The sequence below is a fragment of the Phodopus roborovskii genome, unplaced genomic scaffold (assembly GCF_943737965.1).
Source record: "Phodopus roborovskii unplaced genomic scaffold, PHOROB, whole genome shotgun sequence".
Classification (NCBI taxonomy): domain Eukaryota; kingdom Metazoa; phylum Chordata; class Mammalia; order Rodentia; family Cricetidae; genus Phodopus; species Phodopus roborovskii.
In genome coordinates this window covers 20499772-20517869 of record NW_026126588.1, presented here as the reverse complement: position 1 = coordinate 20517869, position 18098 = coordinate 20499772, and the positions used below count along the sequence as shown (strand labels likewise).

Below are 18098 nucleotides of genomic sequence, written 5' to 3'. Positions count from 1 at the left end.
ATTATGTGTATATCATACAAATCCAGATACCACAGAGGACAGAGGTGTCTGATTCCCCTGCAGCTGGGGTTACAGGACGTTGTGAGCTATCTGGTAAGGGTGCTAGGATTCGAACTCTGCTCCTCTGGTTTTAGCTGCTGAGCCATCTCTCCGGTCCTCATTTGCTCTATTCTCGCTGACAGCGAGGTCATGTGACCTTCCAAGGGGACTTTCACACAAAGACAGTTAGGAAGCCCCTCTCTTATATTTTAAGTCAATTCCGTCCGTAAACTCATTTATAAAGTAGTCTCAGGCCGTTTTAGCAAACTTCCCATGTTACACAGCATGCTTGAACTCTCTGAATCTGTTTCCTCCTGTGGTCCCATCTTAGCAATGCTCAGAAGGGAAGGGTTTACCCTGGTGAAGTCATGGGCTCCTGGGTCTGATAGACCCTGTGGGTAAGAACAAAGGTGACGTCCAAGGAACTCAGCATGGACACAACCTCTCCACTGTAGGGACGGCCACAGTTGGCTTGTTTTTCTCACCCACCCCAACACACATTTTTTTTTAAAGTTTAAAAAAAAAAACCTTAAAAAGTAATGAATTTTTTTCAAAGAAGATAACTTGTGTTCTCATACAGCCCTGGCCTCACCTGCCACGCTATGTGCACATCATATATGAAATAGCATGCATATTCCAGACACTTAAAGAACATGGTTATCAGGTGAGAGGAAGCTCGCTCGGGTTGTGACTCATTGATCACGCTCCGGTGTTCTTGGCTCATTTACTCATATCCTAAAAATAAACAAGGGGGTTGGAGAGACGGCTCAGAGGTTAAGCGCACACACTTGCTGCTCTTCCAGAGGACCCAGGTTCAAATCCCAGCATCCACATGGCAGCTCACAAACGTCTGTAACTCCAGTCCCGGGAGATCTGATGCCCTCTTGGCCTCTCTTTACCCTGTGCACGCAGAGACACACATCCAAGCAATTTCAATTTTGGCTTTTCTGGTTTACTAACTTCTTGCCAGTCTGTTCTGGCACGCTTCTAATAATATCAGAGTCGCCTGGGTCAATGATAGCCAGTGTGGGTACTCTGAGGTATTTTCCACACGCTTTGCCCAGTTCAGTGGCATTGCCACTGTAGTGATGGACACCGGTTTTAGCCAACATGGCATAGTATTCTGTTTCAGATTTCCTCAAAGCCGGGCAGTTGTTGGCGAGGATAACCAACTTCGCTTTGCCCTGTCTGATCATCTTGAGAGTCTGTTTGTATCCCAGCACGTACTTCCCACTTTTCATAACAAGCTGGAGCCTAGAGTTGATGGACTCGAGGGACGTTCTCGTCTTCTTCACGGTCACCATCTTCCTGCCTTAGGTGCGGGACAGCCCCCAACCAAGGGAAGCCCAAAATTTTAATTTTTTTCAAAGACAGAAACCAGTATTTGTTTGGGGGTCAGACCTTGTAGGTCATTGCTTCTGTCTGTAGTGTGACGAGTCCTTGCATTCTACTCACACATCTGCACTCTACATTTCTGCTAACCTTTTTCTTTTCATCTGTGTAGGAAAGAAGAAATCCAAATTCAAAACGTTTAAGAAGTTGTTTGGGAAGAAGAAGAGAAAGGAGTCGCCCTCGTCCACGGGAAGCAGCGTCTGGAAGCAGAGTCAGGCCAAGAGCGAGGTCATTGCAGTCGAGTCGGGGCCGGTGGGCTATGACTCTGAAGATGAGCTGGAGTAAGTTGCTGTCCCGTGCTGCCGGCCTGTGAGCGAGCATCAAGGAGGAGGGGGACACTGGGCACAGGAGATGCCCAGCCAGCATTCTTACTTCAGTGCCTGGCAACCTGTCAGGTTCCTGAGCCTCCTCCCATCCTGGGTCACCCCCGTAGGAGCTCCTCAGTCCACAGCGCGTCTATTAACTTTGCAAAGACAGGATGGAGGAGGGTGGGGGAAACAGGGTTGTGTAGTTGCCACTGGGTGCCATGAGTGTTTAAAAGTCCGCGGTAATTGGGGCCGGAGAGGTGGTTCTGTGGTTAAGAGCATGTGTTGCCTTGCGGAGGACTGGGGTTTGGTTCTCAGCACCCACGTTATGGCTCATAACCATCCCTAACTCCAATTCCGAGCTGTCCGATGCCTCTAAGGGTGCTAGGCATGTGCACGTGGCACACATGTGTATGCACGCAAATCACTCATATACATAAAATACATGTGCACGTGTAGGTCTGTAATTCCAGAGCTCCTATAGCAAGATGGGAGACAGAGACAGGGCAAAAGCTTGTGGGTAAGCTGCCTTGGGGCAGTGATGAACAACAGCCTGTCTCAAACAAGTTGGGAGGCAAAGGCTGCCTCCTGAGGTTGTTCTCTGACATGCACCTCGACACTGTGAAATGTGTATACCAAGCTACTCACAATACAAGTGCACGTGCGCGCACGCACACACACACACACACACACACACACACACACATACCGGAGGGGGGCGGATGCTTGTTAAGTGCACAGTAGCTGTGTGAGATGATGCTATGAACCATCACAGAAATGAACAAAATAAACCATAAGCCACCTGCAAGCCTGCTTAGCAGAAGGGGCAGGGGTGGATGCCGGCTCTGGCTTAATTTCACCAAGAATGCTCAGGGATCTGGAACACAATACAGGGAGCACTCATCTCTCTGAACTTAAACGCTGGCTGATCGAATAACTGATAGAACAGAACAAGGCCCGCGGATGCAGAAGAAACGGCTTCTTGTTGTCTGGACACAGTTCAGATATAGTGGGAACACTCAGGCAGCTCTTCTGGACAAAACTTTGATTTTCTAACTTGTGTTTCACAGTGTAGTCATGCTGTCTATCCCCGTTCCTCCCACTGAAGAGAAGAGGAGGCAGCTTGTAATGTCTCTTAAACATTGACTCTCATTGGTAGACTGGTAGTGTCCCGGACAGAACAGCCCTTCTCTAGAAGTGGAGAAATTACATTGGCCACTTGGTGGCGCTAGATGACTGAAATGGAAAATCAGTTTGATTTTTTTTTTTTTTCCTCCCTCTCCCTCCTCCCAGAGCTAGTTAAACGCAGAATGGACATATGGGTACCTTGTATGCCTTTGCACAATTGTGGGGTGCATGAGAAGCCGTCCTGGCTAGCCCCAGGAGACCTCTAATGCCCACCCCACCTCCCGTTGTTCAGAAACAAGCCTGGGAGCGAGCCCTCCAGCCACAAACAGGAATACAGCTGGAGAGCCGGGCTCCGGGGAACTTCTCCTTCTCATAGGAATCCAGGGAAAGCAGGGGCAGGGCCCTTGACATCTGTCTGTGACTAGCACCTGGTGTGAGCATGGCTGACATTCGCTGCTAAGAACGGAAAGATGGCGGGTTGCTAGTGGACGATAGCTCAGCGGTTAAGACTGCACACTACTTACACAGAGGACCCATCTGAGGTGGGTTCTCAGCAGGTAGATTCAATCTCCAGGAGGATTCAACCCCTCTGACCTCCATGGGGACTTACCTGTATACACACACACACACACACACACACACACACACACACACACAGAGAGAGAGAGGGGGGGAGGGAGGGAGGGAGGGAGGGAGGGAAAGGAGAGGTAAAGGTGGTTAGAGAGGGGTGCAGTGAGGTCCTGGAAGGAACAATGACGTTTTTCAGGGTCAGCACCGAGGAAGAAACCCTTTCTTAGTCTCTGAGAATCTGGCCCACAGCCTCTGCAGCAACTTCCATAAGGACACAGACAGCCCAACTCTTGTGCTGCGGTGTCTTGGTCTGGCTTCATCGGTGACAGCCCCTCTGGGTCCGTTTGCCTACAGAACACGCTGTTCTCTGCATCTGCTCTCGTCACACTTGAGTTCTCCCAATTCTGCAGAAGTTCATGTCGAGCCGGAGCAGCAGTTCTCAGCCTGTGGGTGGAGGCCCCTCAGATTCTCACACCAGATACCCTGCATATGAGATGCTTACGTCATGACTCACGGCAGTAGCAAAAAATACAGTTATGAAGCAGCAACAAGAAATAGTTTTCCGGTTGGGGCGGCCACCACAACAGGAGGAACTTATTAAAGGGTCACAGCGTTAGGAAGGCTGAGAACCAGCGCTCTAGCGGCTTGCTGAGCTTGAGCTGCCCCTGACGCATCAGGAGGCCCTTCGTTTCTGGGTCTCTCGGGTCTGTTGATGCTGCAAACAAGCACTGGGTCCTGGGTGGTCCGTGTCAACACTACTCCGGCGTTTACCTGATGTTCTCAACCTGTGCCTGGCCCGCGGTGGCAACTCTATTCCTTCATTCATTTTACATAGCTGAGTTCCTTCTATGAAGAACCGTCCTACAGCAGGGGCAGGAGAGATGGCTCAGAGGTTGGGTACTTGCTACTCTTGCAGAGGACATGGGTTCCGTTCCCAGCCCCTACATGATGGCGCACAGCCACCTGTACCTTCAGTTCCAGGAGATCTGATGTCTTTTTCTGACCTCCGAGGGCACCAGGCACCCATATGTGTAGGCAAAACCTCACATATGTATACATTAAATAAACCTAAAATTAAAAAAAAAAAAAGTTAACTTTCCTCCATCAACTTCATGATAGCCTGAAATACAGTCTATTCAGGAAAAACAGGATGAGGTTCCCCCACTCCCAGAGTAATATCTGATACCTTCACACCTTTTAATAGTGACTGGAAAACTAGATTTTCCCCACTAAAGGATCATTGTGAACACAGTGGGTTGGTTGTTTTTTTTTTTTTAATTATTTATTTTATTTAGACAGAACTTCATGTAACCCACACTGGGCAGCCCTGAACCTTTTGTCTTCCCTCCACGTTCAGAGCGCCGGGATTATAGGAGTAACACAGCATACGCATTTCCCGCGTGCTGCTGCAGGTTGAACCCAGAGTCTTGTGCATGCTAGGCAAGCGCTCTACCATCGGAGCCACGTGTCAAATCCAAACACACTGATCTGGAGCGGATCCGCTTGGCTCTGATCCACAGCAGTCTTTCATTGTCTCACTCCGGGCGGGCTATCAAGGGTCACTTCCCATGAGCTCTTTGCTTCTTCCTAAGCGGTGAGGAATTCCAGGCTAATGCTGGATAGTTCCCCTTTTCACAAGCCATGCTTCCCTCCTTTTAATGTAAAGTCGTCCCGAACCACAGTGTGGTCACGACTCAGTGGGCATGGCCGTGCCCTGGCTACCGACCCTTCTAGACTTCTCGCGGGGAAATGGTTTTATTTTTAAGAGAAGTCTGAGTAAGTCACTCACTGACACCTCCAATTCCAGGGAAGGTGAAACTTTTTATTTCTTCTTTGTACTGTTTTCTGTTATACTGAAAAGCCTGAACTTTAACAGGTTGACTGTTTTCCTCCTACAGAGGAATAACTTCTCTGTCCCTTCCTCGACGATCCTCCTGCCTCTGCCTCCCCAGGGCTGGGATTACAAGCCTGTGCCAACATGTCTGCCATAAAATTAGGCTTCTTTTGTTTTTGTTTTCCTAGTCTTAGAGACTTCCCTTTCTGATTGATTTTGTGCCTTGTTGTGTAACACATTAAATAGTCCCAAAGACAGACCTGCAAACGTTGTTACCTGGGTTCCCTTTGACTCTGTTTCCCCACCTGGCTCTCCACTCCGGTGGGTCTTCCTGTACCAGTTTTTTGTTTTTTAATTATTAGCAGGCACGTGTACATGCCCAACACATGCCCACTCTCCGCTCAAGCACCGCTGACGTGCACTCTCTGTCCAGTGTGCTCTGATTTCACTTAGTGTCCTCTGGGAAGCCCTCAGCCCTCCGTCACCTGCCTAGCCCTGCATCAGACACCCAAGGTCATTTGATTTGGCACCTATGCTGTTTCCCTTTGTGTAGATACTGCGATGAAGGACCGTGTGCCTTCGGCCATTTGCGGCTTTCGTTCTGTATCAGAGGCCTCTGCCCCTTCCTGCTGCCCTCGACTAGTTACGTCTGGGCTGGAGGTGTTTGGCCAGTAGTTGTGGTTTCTAGGATGTGGCCCCAGGCTGCTGACTAGAGGGAGTAAATCTAGGTGTGTGTGTTTGTGTGTGTGTGTGTGTGTGTGTGTGTGTGTGTGTGTGGCCTTTGCATTGAGAGTTGCTGTTAGTGTATGCTTTCTGGGTTACACTGAAGCTACACCGTCCAGACACTCTGGATTTCCACTTGCAAGCTTGCTATTGCAGCCTGGACAGGAAACACCTTTGAGCTGAGGTGCTCGATGGAAGAGCACTGCTGTGTGAATGTGTAGGCCCGCACACACAGAACTACTAACACAGTTGGATGTGCAGCGGAACGGGCCACACCTCAGAGTCCCCAGTGCCCCATGGAGGACAGGACACCAAGGGGGACAGGGTGGGGCTGGTGTGCACGAGATATCTCGTGCACGCCAAGGCAGCTTCCCTTCCTTAACCGATGGTCTTGGTCATCTCCTTCCACCTATTATTTAGGAGGCCAGGGAAGTCTGACAGTGAATTCCTACATCCTCTGAGAGAGTTTTACAAGCGTCCTGTGATTGCAGTTCCAAATTAGGTCCGTGGCTCGGAGCCTGGCTTCCGTGCCCGATCATAAGCCAGGGCCCATCTCTGCAGACTTGCAGCTCTTCTTGCAAGCGGGCCACAGATGTGTGATCTGGACCGTCGTGGGGGACGACTGTGCCAGCAGTCTCCAGAGTACGGAGGGGCCACACATTTCCTTAGCCCCCGTCCATGACCTCACCCTCCCAGGACATCTGAGACGGATTCCCACAGAACGCAGCCGGCACCAACCTTCCCTTTTGAAGGCTTGCTGTCTTGGACATCACACCACATCAAACCTTGTTTTTTCCACTAATCAAAAATAAATAAATAAAGTCTCCCTACAACCTTCAACTGTCTTAGGAAAATGCCCTGTGTAGAATGTTCTGACTTGTGTTTGACAGTGACAGGGACAGATGGGCAGCTGCTAACCATGCACAACAGAGGGCTTATGGGAGGATTTGTCACTCTTGCTCTAAGTCCCTAGGATCGGGGACACATGGAGGTGGACAAAAGCTCACGGGGACTCTTCTTCCCCTAGGGAGTCCAGGAGCACCTTGGGCAATCGTGCCCTCTCACACGACAGTATTTTCTTTCCTGAATCGGGACAGGACCCTGCTCGGCCTGTGCGGGTGTTTTCCCAAGAAAATGTGTGTGACCGGATCAAGGCCCTGCAGGTGAGTGTTTGCTTGGCCCTGTCACTTGGGTGTCTGTCCAGGGTTAATCCGGAAGTTTCTAAGTAATTTCAGTAGCAGTGCAGTACGGTTCTCTGCAGGCAGGCACGTTAGGCGCTGCTGGTGGCTGTCAGCGGTGAGGGAGCTGGGGACAAGCACCCCTTGGGTCAGTGCTCTACACCATACAGGAGCGCCGGAGTCATTTCCTGGATGGATGAGTCAGAGCGGGCAGACTTGTCGCCCCGTGTTCTGGATGAGAATACTAAGAATAACTGCCGTTCCTTCTGTACAGTTGAAGATACAATGCAATGTGAAAATGGGCCCGCCGCCTCCGGGAGGCATTCCTACCAGGAGGGCGGAGGAAACCGGTATGAGCTCTGAGGATGACGGCCTTCCCCGGAGCCCCCCAGAGATGTCCCTGCTGCATGACGCGGGGCCAGCCATGACTATAAAGGCAAGTGAACTTGTCCGCCCTCAAACCTTTCCACCTCCACCTGCCAGCCAGCGTGGCTAGAACTCTGGAGGCCCTCCATGTCTCCCCGCGGATGAGGGAGGCCACGTGCCATCGGTTTGTGTGGTTGTGTGGTCACGGTGATGCCGTCTGCTCTGTGTCTTGTCTGAGCAGATGCCCAGACCCAGAATGCCACTGGAGAAGGAGCTAGCTACCTCTGTGTCTCCCTGCTGCCACGGCACGGGCCAGAGGACAGAGCGCACAGTGAACACTTAACAGCGTTCAGCTCTATGCCCTAGTCACAGCCAAAGGAACCTGTAGGTTTGGGCAAGTCACATGGGGCCCTCTGGGGAACAAGGCAACCCATGAAGATTGTCCAGCAGTGACTGATCTCAGTCACTGGAGAAGTAATCCCAAATGCTGTCCTCCCCGTAGACTCCAGCACGCTCGTGATGCCATGGCTTATAATACGAATATCAATGTTCATGTAACATAGTCACACATCAATGACAAAACAGATGGCCATTTCCTCCACATTAATAAGCCTTCTTGCTGAGGGAAGATGGAATTGGAATGATCCAAATTATACTGACACTCGAAAAACAAATAAAGGACAGAGTTGATGTTTGATAGCTGTGCAGCTTACTGGGATCACATTCTGGCCTGGCCTGGCCAGGGCATTGCTTACGAGGAAACTCGACTTTGGCACAGAGACATTCCCCTACCCCGCACACATACTAGTTAGTTTTTGTAGTTGTGAGCTCCCGGAATATTACTAATGAAAAGTCAGGACTGTGATGGGGCTGATTTTAAGTCAGCTGTAGGGTTGGGAACTCCCGCGGAGTTGCTCAGAGAATTACTCCCAGAGTGTGGCTTGAGGGTGAGCATATCCCTGCTGCTGTAGAGTAGGCTACCTACACCTGCTCTCCAACTTCAGGAAGGGTTAGATGATGAGAAGGCGGTCTGTCCTGTCACCTTACTCTGTATCCCTTGAGCCTCTGGCTCTCAAGGCTGCTGGTTTTGTCTGCAATCGGCTGGATCAGGCAGGAGGAGCAGCTTCATTGATTGAAGATGGAGCTCAACTCCAAACCTGACCGCCACTGCCATGCACAGTCTTTAAATTAGCCAAATGGGGGCCGCCGGTGCTGGGGCAGCGCGTACCTAATCTTTTATTCCTCTAGTTATTAAAATGAAGTCTGCGGTGTTCATCAGTTGTTAGATAGTGTATCCAATCTACTGTTGTCAAAGGTGTGGTGATGCACGGCTTCAATCCCAGCACTTGAGAGGCAGAATCAGGCAGATCTCCATCCTGGTCTATGTACTGAGTTCCAATACAGCCAGGGCTACATCAAGAGACCTTATCCCAACAAACAAACAAAATATGTGTAATAGTTAGTCCAGTGTGCCTATAGAAACGGGCAGGTTTTTGTTTTGTTTTCGTGTTTGCTTGCTTGTTTAAAGGTGGCAGGGTTGTTCTCAAAGCCCAGCACATCCCAGATTCTCTCTGTGTCTTGCTCCTCATCCGGGCTACACGCACTGAGGCATTGCTTTGTCATGGAACACACCCTTACAGGACATCCAGCACTCCAGAAAGTAGCTTGCTGTACCAGGTGGGGCCGGTGTCTTAGGGTGTCTCTCTCATTCCTACACATGGCTGCCAGAGGCGTTCCCCCCCCAGAGGCGTTCCCCCCCAGAGGCGTTCCCCCCCAGAGGCGTTCCCCCCAGAGGCGTTCCCCCCCAGAGGCGTTCCCCCCCAGAGGCGTTCCCCCCCCCAGCAATGCATTTGCTCATTGCTGACCTTTAGTTCCTCCCCACTGAGGTAACGTGTCTGTAGCTCACCATATGGTACCCGGAAGCCAGGCTGCCTGAGAGGCTGCAGAGACCCTTTAGAATGAACAAAGAAGGCACCACCATCACCAAGCTCATTGCTTTCTGTGGCCTGCGCCCAGAGATCTCACCTCTGGGCCATATCCCAGCTGGGTGGAATGAGCGGGTCCCTCCCCCTCTGGAGACGCTGGGCCAGTCTGTTTTGTGGGTGGACGTAGCTACGTTTTCCTGTTAAAGAACCCTGTTCACGTGTCCTTAGGGTTGGCCCCCACCCTTTGGACTCCCAGCCATTTGCTCTAAAGGGATATTCCAAAACATTCTCTGTCAAGAGCCAATTGAAAATATTCTTTCCCAGGTACCTTGCAAAGACATCACAGAAGCGCACCAGAGGGGCGTTCGTAGGACAGCAGCCTCCACCCTTAGTCGCTGAATTAATGCTTGGTGTGTTTGTTCTTTGTACCGTGAAGATCTTGGTGTCCTCGTCGCGGCCACAGTCTCCTGACCACGTGAGCGATGTCACTGTCTCCTCTGGGACTTTGGATGGCAGCCTGGCACCTGTGGCTGACTTCAACCGCCCTCCGGAATTCTCCTCCTGCCTGGACAATTCTGCAGCGAAACACAAGCTCCTGGTTAAGCCCCGCAACCAGCGGTCCAGTAAAATGAGGCGCCTGTCTTCGGTAATCAGCCTCCCCCCTCTGGGTAGGGATGGGACGGGCAGGTCTGGCATTTCCACCCACTGCCTAGCCTCGTAGCACCTCTGAGCCCCTCCACGGTGGATCAAAGCCACACTGTGGATGCTAGGCCTGCTCACCTTTTGCGCCTTGGACTGGGCGTATCTCTTTTGCATAAACACCCCATTCAGACATTAATACTTACATGCATTTGTTCATTCTACAAACACCAAGAGTCCACTGTGTCATGGGCCAAACCTGACACTCTCCATTCCTGAACTCCTCTCTCTTAACTTGACTAGACACCTCAGCTCTAGAGGAGGTGAAGGGCGAGGGCAGAGGGTAAGCATGGCCAAGGAGAATGACCCACCCTGAGAAGGACTTACAGAATAACATCTTCCCTGCCCTTACCTCAAGCCGCAATTGCAGTTAGTGGAGATTTCACAGCAAGCTAGGCATATCAGCTGGAGACAAACAGCGGGCCTGACCGGGTTTCAGGAACTTCCTGGAGAGAGTGAGTTTCCTGTTTGGCATGTGGGAGGTGCTTTGTAAACACAGGCTGCTGCCCCCTCCCAACACTTGCCTTTGTAAAACAACCACAATGAGAATCTCTCCATCTTGGTACAGGCTGGGCATTTCTGTTTTTTCTGGGTGTTTCCAGAGTGTCGAACCACCGTGCAGCCAGAGGAGGAAATGCCGTGAAAATTGCCGGGATGGGGTAGGCACGGTGTACCCTGGCAGTGATGGGGGATTGAGTTCCTGCCTGATGCAGCTAGCCAGAGGTCCTGGCTACGCGGGAGCTGCTTTTCCAGCATTTGAGCTCTACTCAGCATCAGATTCCCCCTCCAGAGAGTGTACCCCCACGCTAGCCTTCGTCCTGTAATGCCCCCCACCCCTTAGTCACCTCCTCTAGCTGCCAGTAGACGAGCCGGAAGGTACTCTAGCCAGACTGGGTCCCCGGCTCTCCACTGAATTGATCTGGGTTCTGTGATTGATGGTTTCAAATCGTGACCCATGTCCTACTGAGCTCTCCATATCAATAGTTTCCTACAGTGGCAAAAATGCCAGAGTGAAGTGAAGAACCTCAGCTTTTGGCAAGAATCTTGTATAGATTTCTTCCTTCAACTTCTTTTGAAATCCAAAAGAAGAGAACTGTGCATCTTGGCAAAACTTAGCTTAGGTATGGTTACAGAAATCCCAGACCTTTCGTGATCTTTAGCAAGCAGATGCCAGCTGGAAAATGTTGATGATGATGATGATGATGACTGTTGTGGGTGTAGTTTGGGGTTGGAGCACTTGACTCTCTGCCCAAGGCCCTGGATTTGACCCCCAGCATCACAAAGATAAAAATATCAGCAACAAGAACAAACTCTATCAAACCCAGGATCACGTTTCCTACCTTAGAAAACAAGACAGCACTGTTTAATACAGCCACCTGAACGATTCCCGAGGGCGGATGTCATGAACCTTTGAATTATTTTCACACATCGCTTTCGTGTGACCTGTGTCTACCTTGATTTTCATTTTCCTCCTGAGAGGGGGCCTGAGTGTGAGAAAATGAGGGGACACCAGCCAGCGTCTGAATCCCAGACACCTTTCAGAAGGAAAAAATGCCACAAGGCAGTGTAGGAGGGCACCAGGGGCATTAGAGAGCCAGAGAAGGAGGCATCGTTAGCGTAGGCAAGGTAGCTACAGGACTTAAAGACTGGGGAGTCCGCCTGTGCTCGTACAATGGGGGTACATGGTCCCGGTACACTGTCCCAGGAGGCAGCATCCGGCACAGTGGTAGGAACCTTGGCTCAACGTGAGTGTAGACCAGAGAACTTAAGACTGGAATTTTTGGGTTTGATCCTGTGGTTTGCAGTTCGCCATGTTTGACCTGATACAAATAACTTTTCAAAGGAAACTATCTGGTTTCTCAATGAGGGACTTTCAGCCTGGGATTCCTATTATCAGCCAGCTAGTTCAGTGTACTGACCAAAGTTTCCAAGCCTTTGGACCCTTGGCTCTCCAAGTACAAAAAGACAATGGGAGTCTAGTCCTCGTTCGGGTAAGCCTAGAGTGAAACGAAATTAACAAAGGACACAAAGCAGGACAGATAGTTGCTCTGTCTTGGTCCTAGTCCCTCTATTTGGCTCTAGGTGGGCAGGTACCATTTGTTTTGTGGCTTAGACATATGAACTAGGTCCTCCCCCACCCCCCAAGAAAGGGTCTCATTGTATAGATCTAGCTGGCCCAGAACTCAATAATATAGACCAGACAACCTGACTTCAAACTCATGGAGATCTGGCGGTCTCTGACTCCCTAGTGCTGGGATTAAAGGTGTGTGATAACGTATCTGGCTGCACACATTGCATTTACGTTGAGGGCCTGGCTGCCATGGGTCCTCTGAGTTTATGAACCAGGCTCCTTGTGAACTCATAAGGGCAGCTGAAGATACCTGTGTGAGGACATCTGCTTCAGCATCCGCCTTTGAGAGCTACTGTGTTTCCTAAACCATGTTTAGTCGTAGAGGAAGGAAAAGCATGATAGGCTGTCTAATATTTGCCGCTGTGCTGACGTCTCTCTGTTTCTCCTAGAGGGCACAGTCTGAGTCCCTGAGTGATCTGTCTTGGACCCTGGAGGAGGACGAATACGAAGGGAAACGGTTATTCCAGTTCAGCATAGACGAGAACCCCTGTGCTGAGCAGCGGGATTTGATGCTGGGCAGAAGGCCTGAGCTTGGGGGACCTGCAGCCTTGCTGCTACCCGGAGGGGCCTGTGCCAGGCGTGCACGCCTACAGCACAGCGCGGCCGTCAGTGCCAGCATGGAAGAGGAAGGCTGTCCTGGAGATGAACCCTCAAGCCACCCGGCAATGCCAGAGGTCGCTGAGCCAATGGCAGCCTCAGAGATGGACACCCCAACTTTGCCAGAAGGTTCTCCGCCCCGTATTCCCCATGGTGAAATCCAGAAGGAAGAGCTGTCCTCTGGAGGCCCGTGTCCCCTAGTGGAGGGGACACCTGAGGAGGTTGTGTGTGGTTCTGGGGATGTGGGAACTGCACTATCCGAAGTTCCTGAGGGAGGCATGGCACCTTCCAAGGAGGGCTCCATGCTTCATGAGGGAGACCCACTTCATGACAGGGAGACTGTACCTTCCAAAGACGGCATAACGCCTCCAGAAGGAGATACACTTCTCAAGGAGGCCATGGCACCTCCCGAGAGAGACCTGGCACCTCCCAAGGGAGGCATTGAGCCTCCCAAGAGTACCGTGGCACCTCCAGAGAGAGACCTGGCACCTTCCAAGGGACCTCCCAAGGGTATCACCACACCTCCAGAGAGAGACATAGCACCTCCAGAGGTAGACATGGAATCTCCAGAGAGAGACCTGGCACCTTCCAAGGGAGACATTGCGCCTCCCAAGAGTACCACGGCACCTCCAGAGAGAGACATAGCACCTCCAGAGGTAGACATGGAACCTCCAGAGAGAGACCTGGCACCTTCCAAGGGACCTCCCAAGGGTATCACCACACCTCCAGAGAGAGACATGGCACCTCCAGAGGTAGACATGGAACCTCCAGAGAAAGGCATGTCACCTTCCAAGGGAGACAAAGCGCCCACTAAAGGGATCATGGAACCTCCCAATAGGGACACAATATTTCCAAAGGGAGAGGCTGTCACTGACAGCAACTTGGGGACACCTTCAGATACAGAGAGACAGGACCAAAGTGTCCAGAAGGAGGAGGAGCTAACCCTGGTGGTACCCAGGCCTGAGGGAGCAGGGACAGAGTCCTCTACAGCTCCTTCCCCGAGCCCTCCAATACCCAAGAGCTGCCTGAAGCACAAGACCTTGGCCTCGGGTGGGTCCCCAGGCGAGCCTCCTCTGAAAGAGCCCAGCCCCGGAGTCCAGGTCAGAACCGTTGTGCCCCCCGCCCGTGCCAGGCCTGAACAGGCTGTGACATCAGGGGCTGCTGAGAAGCCAGCCCTGGGGAGGAAGGGCGAGCGGAGTACTGAGCCTCAGCGCGGCGTTAAGAGGTTCTCCGTGACCTCGAGCAGAGCGCGTGCCCGCGCCAGCAGCTCTCGCCTTCTGGAACAAGCCGGGCCTGTGCCTGCAGGGGGACGAGCACCCTTGCTACGCAGTGGCCTTGCCTGGAAGAGTGAGGCAGCCCTTGATGACCTCCAGGTGCTGCCAGCGCCCCAAGGCAGGAAGGCGGTGGGTGGCGACCCTCAAGACTCAGGGGACACGGGGGCTGGCCAGGCAGGACCGGGCAGGAGCCCCCAGGATGCTGATCCCTGTCCCCCTGCGGGGGACCAGAGCCCCTTCCCGGTCAAGCTGCGGTCCACCTCGCTGTCGCTCAAATACAGAGACGGCCCTGCCCAGGAGGCCAAAGCCATGAAGAGGTACAGCGCAGAGGTCAGGTTGGAGCGAGGAGGCCTGGCTGTACTCCCCAAGGATGAACAGAGCCATGCCGGGGCTGCCCCCGCACTGCGAAGTTCCAGGTCCCCCAATGGGCAAGGGAAAGGGAAGTCCAGGTCTCCCGAGCAGCCTAGTACCAAGCCACCGCTGCCCAGGAAGCCTCTGCTGCAGAGCCTCACCCTGCCCTACCCACCCGCAGGCCTGGAGGCCAGCCCCGGGGAGTCTGAGAGACTTATACCGGTCATCCTGCCTCCCGAGCCCAGGAAGGAGAAGTCGCCCCACCAGGGAGCTGGTAAGAGCCCTCCGAGGTGCTTTTGGGAATAGATGGGTCGGCCAAACGATGCTTGCTGGAATGTGTCGCTCACAAACCCTGTAAAAACAGGCACAGACCTCAGTACAGAGGGAAATGGAAGAAAGGGTCGAATTTTCTTAGCGCCAAGCGCCGCTGGCGTGCTTGAGAGATAGGAAGCCTGCACAGATGGGTTGGGGTTCAGTCACGAGCACCGGAGTAGTGGGGGGGGGGGTAGCATGATGGCGGCTCAGTGATTAAGAGCTCGCTCCTCCTTGGGAAGAGGACTGGAGTTTGGTTCCCAGCACCCATGTCTGGTGGCTCACACTCCAGCTTCATGGGTTCTGACATCCAGGCGCCTGGACTCACACATGCTACAAACATATATATCCCCATACACATAAATAAAAATAAGTATTTTAAAGGAATCAGGAATGTGGTGGAGATAGACACCCAAATACCAGGACTTTGTGTGAATACAGAGACATCGTATGTGTAGACATAGTAGGAAATGTGAAAGCTGACCTTACAGGGTGTTCCCATACCAGGCTCTAAATGGGTAATGCAATGGGTAATGCTTTCAGCCTGGAAAACCACAATGTAGGTGCTGATTTTCATACAGGTTTTCCCTGGGGCTGGCTAATCTCCTTCTGGCTTGTGGAAGTTCTTCTGACCTTATCCCCTTCAAGGAAAAATGTCTTCCCTTCCCCTAACCAGTCCTCTCGTGGAAATCACGCTGTGTGTGACAGGAGTCAGGAGGGTCAGCCCTTACTTCCCATCGTCTCTTAAGGGAGATGATGTTAGGTTTGGGACACCGTTTAATAACCTTTAAAGGAAATTGTCTTTAAGATGAACGGAGACAAAATAGGTGATTTGTATCCCTCTTTGATTTATTTTTGATGTTCCAGATCAAAATAAACCTATTGAAGTGAGTATCTGCAACCCAATTAAAGAAAATACTTGCTTCAGGCTTATGATATTAATGGAAAATAAAACTATACAACTGCTGGGTCTCTCTCTCTCTCTCACACACACACTCACTCACACACACACACTCACTCACACACACTCACACACACGCACACTCACTCACACACACTCACACACACGCACACTCACACACACACTCACTCACACACACACACACACTTATGCATTTAACTGAGAGCCCACTACACTGTGGGACAGAGAAGAAGGCAAGGCAAGCTTGGTGACTCTCTTGAGAAATCTAGAACCCTGAAAGGCAGATGCAGACACAGGAAAAATGCTCTCAGGGAAACATCATCAACCAAAGTTCAAAGATTAACTGATGTTTTCTGAGTCCACGTAAGAAGTTAGGCGGGGGGAAGGGGTATCTTTCTTGGTCCCTGAGACTCTTGGCTCAGGCACAAACTTTCGATGATTTCCTTGCCACTGCATCCATCAACAGAGAGTTTGGGGGAGGGGCGTGTCCTTGCTGACCATCCACTCTGCACATTTTTGGCGGGTTATTGAGGCAGCTGTAGCTGTAGAGCAATTCAGAAAGCTGTTTCAGTAGCAAGGAGAATTGCTTTGTAGGTGAATGTTTGATACAACCACCATCTGCTTCCGTGGTCCAGGACTGGAAATGTCTCTCCAGGGCCTAGTGAATGAGTAGAACTCGGAGTCACAGCTAGAGCTAAAAGAGGAGAAGCTTTGGGATGACGTTTGGCTTCTTAATTCCGTATGACCTCTTCAACGCTATAAAATGTGCAGGATAGGCAGGGGCAGGAGGGTTATGAGTCGGAAGTGAGGTTGACCTAAATAGTGAGATCCAGTCTCCTAAATAAATAAATAAATATCGTGCCCGGGATGTCTCGCAGAGAGCCTTGTGCTTTGTGCATTGATCTGACTTACAGAAAGGTGAGGCTGTCTTCATTTGATGAGGACCATGCTTAAGTAATGGATTTACCTTGCCAATCTGTGTATGCTGACATTTTCTAACCCACAGAGATGGCAACTGATCTCTAAAGTGAATGCATTGGGCTCCTCTGCTGGCCACAGGGAATGGCTTGTGTGTCCCTGAAAAGGGAACAGAGTAGGGATTCCCCACATACCTCCAGGAAGGTATGATGTGATGGACAAGTGTCCGGTCTCCCAGACTAGGGTGCTGCCTGGACCCGTCCTCCCCAACCCCTCCTTGGGGTCCGCAGGCTGCTTCAGACAGACCAGAGCAGAATCTCGGGTCTGTGTGGTTGAGCCTCACCTGTGAAACAGCCCCCACACTGTCCCCACACGCCACCGTTTGTGGCTTCATTCATTAGTATGAGTCTACAGTCACCCGAGCTGGAGCAGCTGCGAGCAGTTTAATTCATATAAAACTTGCTCATCTGTTTCCTACAGATAATTAAGTCTTGCTGTTTACTCCCTTGTGGTGGCAGGGAGTTCAGAACTCGTCCAGAGTGCACAGATAGCCTGCTTCTGCCCCACCTGTGACAATAAAAACCGAGAGTGTGCCGAGTGTCCCAGGTGGGTGCACACTTGTAAACGGCAGGCAGCGTCTCCAGCTGCTGTGTCCCTAGCGCTGATGCTTGCCCTGCCCTTCCACACCCTGTGTGCCCTGTGAAGCATAGATTAACCCTCTCAGCAGTGAGATGAGGGCAGGAGGCACAGGAAATGTTGTCATAAACCCAGGAGCCCAGTTTGCCAAAGGGCAGGGCATCGGGAGGCTGCTAGGACATGGTTACAGACTCAGTGCCCTGTGTGCTCTCAGCAGGGCAGAGTAGGCCTGTTCATAGGCCTCAGCCACAATGTGCTGATCTGCTATAAGGGGAAAGCGGCCTAGGGTTAGACAGTTTGTTCATTCTCCAAGACACCAATCCATCTCCAAGTCTAAATGACAGGCCAAGAAGAAACAGCTTTTCACAAACATGGTAGGAATTATTTTTAAAAGGTGGTAGTGTCTTGTTTAGAAAAAAAAAATTCTAAAGCACAGAAAGAGTTTGCTGGGAGCCTTGTGTATTTGGCATGTGCTTGTAATTGCAGCTACTGGGAGACGGAGGCAGGCCTCTACAATCTGGCAATACCCTGCCTCGAGGGAATGTTTTTGAGAGACAGAGATTATTTCGTGCTTTAATTTGCTCTTTATCGTTGTGCTAAAACATCATGACCAAAAGTAAAGGAAAGGGTTTATTGAACTTACACCCCCTGATCACGGTCCTTCATCAAAGGAAGGCACAGCAGGAGCTCAAGAGGGGCAGGGACTGGAAGGTGGGAGCTGATGCCGGGGCCTGAAGAAAAGCTGCTCCTTGGCTTCCAGAGTCCTGATCAGTTCCCTTCTTAGACCTCCTGGGACCA

The 18098-nt window shown here is 51.4% G+C and overlaps 1 protein-coding gene across 1 annotated transcript in view; it reads left to right on the top strand.

Annotated features, from left to right (window-relative positions):
* Positions 1-18098, top strand: part of Cracdl (CRACD like) — a 54932-nt gene that overhangs the window by 22579 nt on the left and 14255 nt on the right. Inside the window, exons 3-7 of the mRNA XM_051204454.1 lie at positions 1544-1712; positions 7019-7154; positions 7444-7605; positions 9897-10106; positions 12680-14786. Of these exons, the coding sequence (XP_051060411.1) occupies positions 1544-1712; positions 7019-7154; positions 7444-7605; positions 9897-10106; positions 12680-14786 (2784 nt within the window). The remainder of the gene's footprint in view (positions 1-1543; positions 1713-7018; positions 7155-7443; positions 7606-9896; positions 10107-12679; positions 14787-18098) is intronic.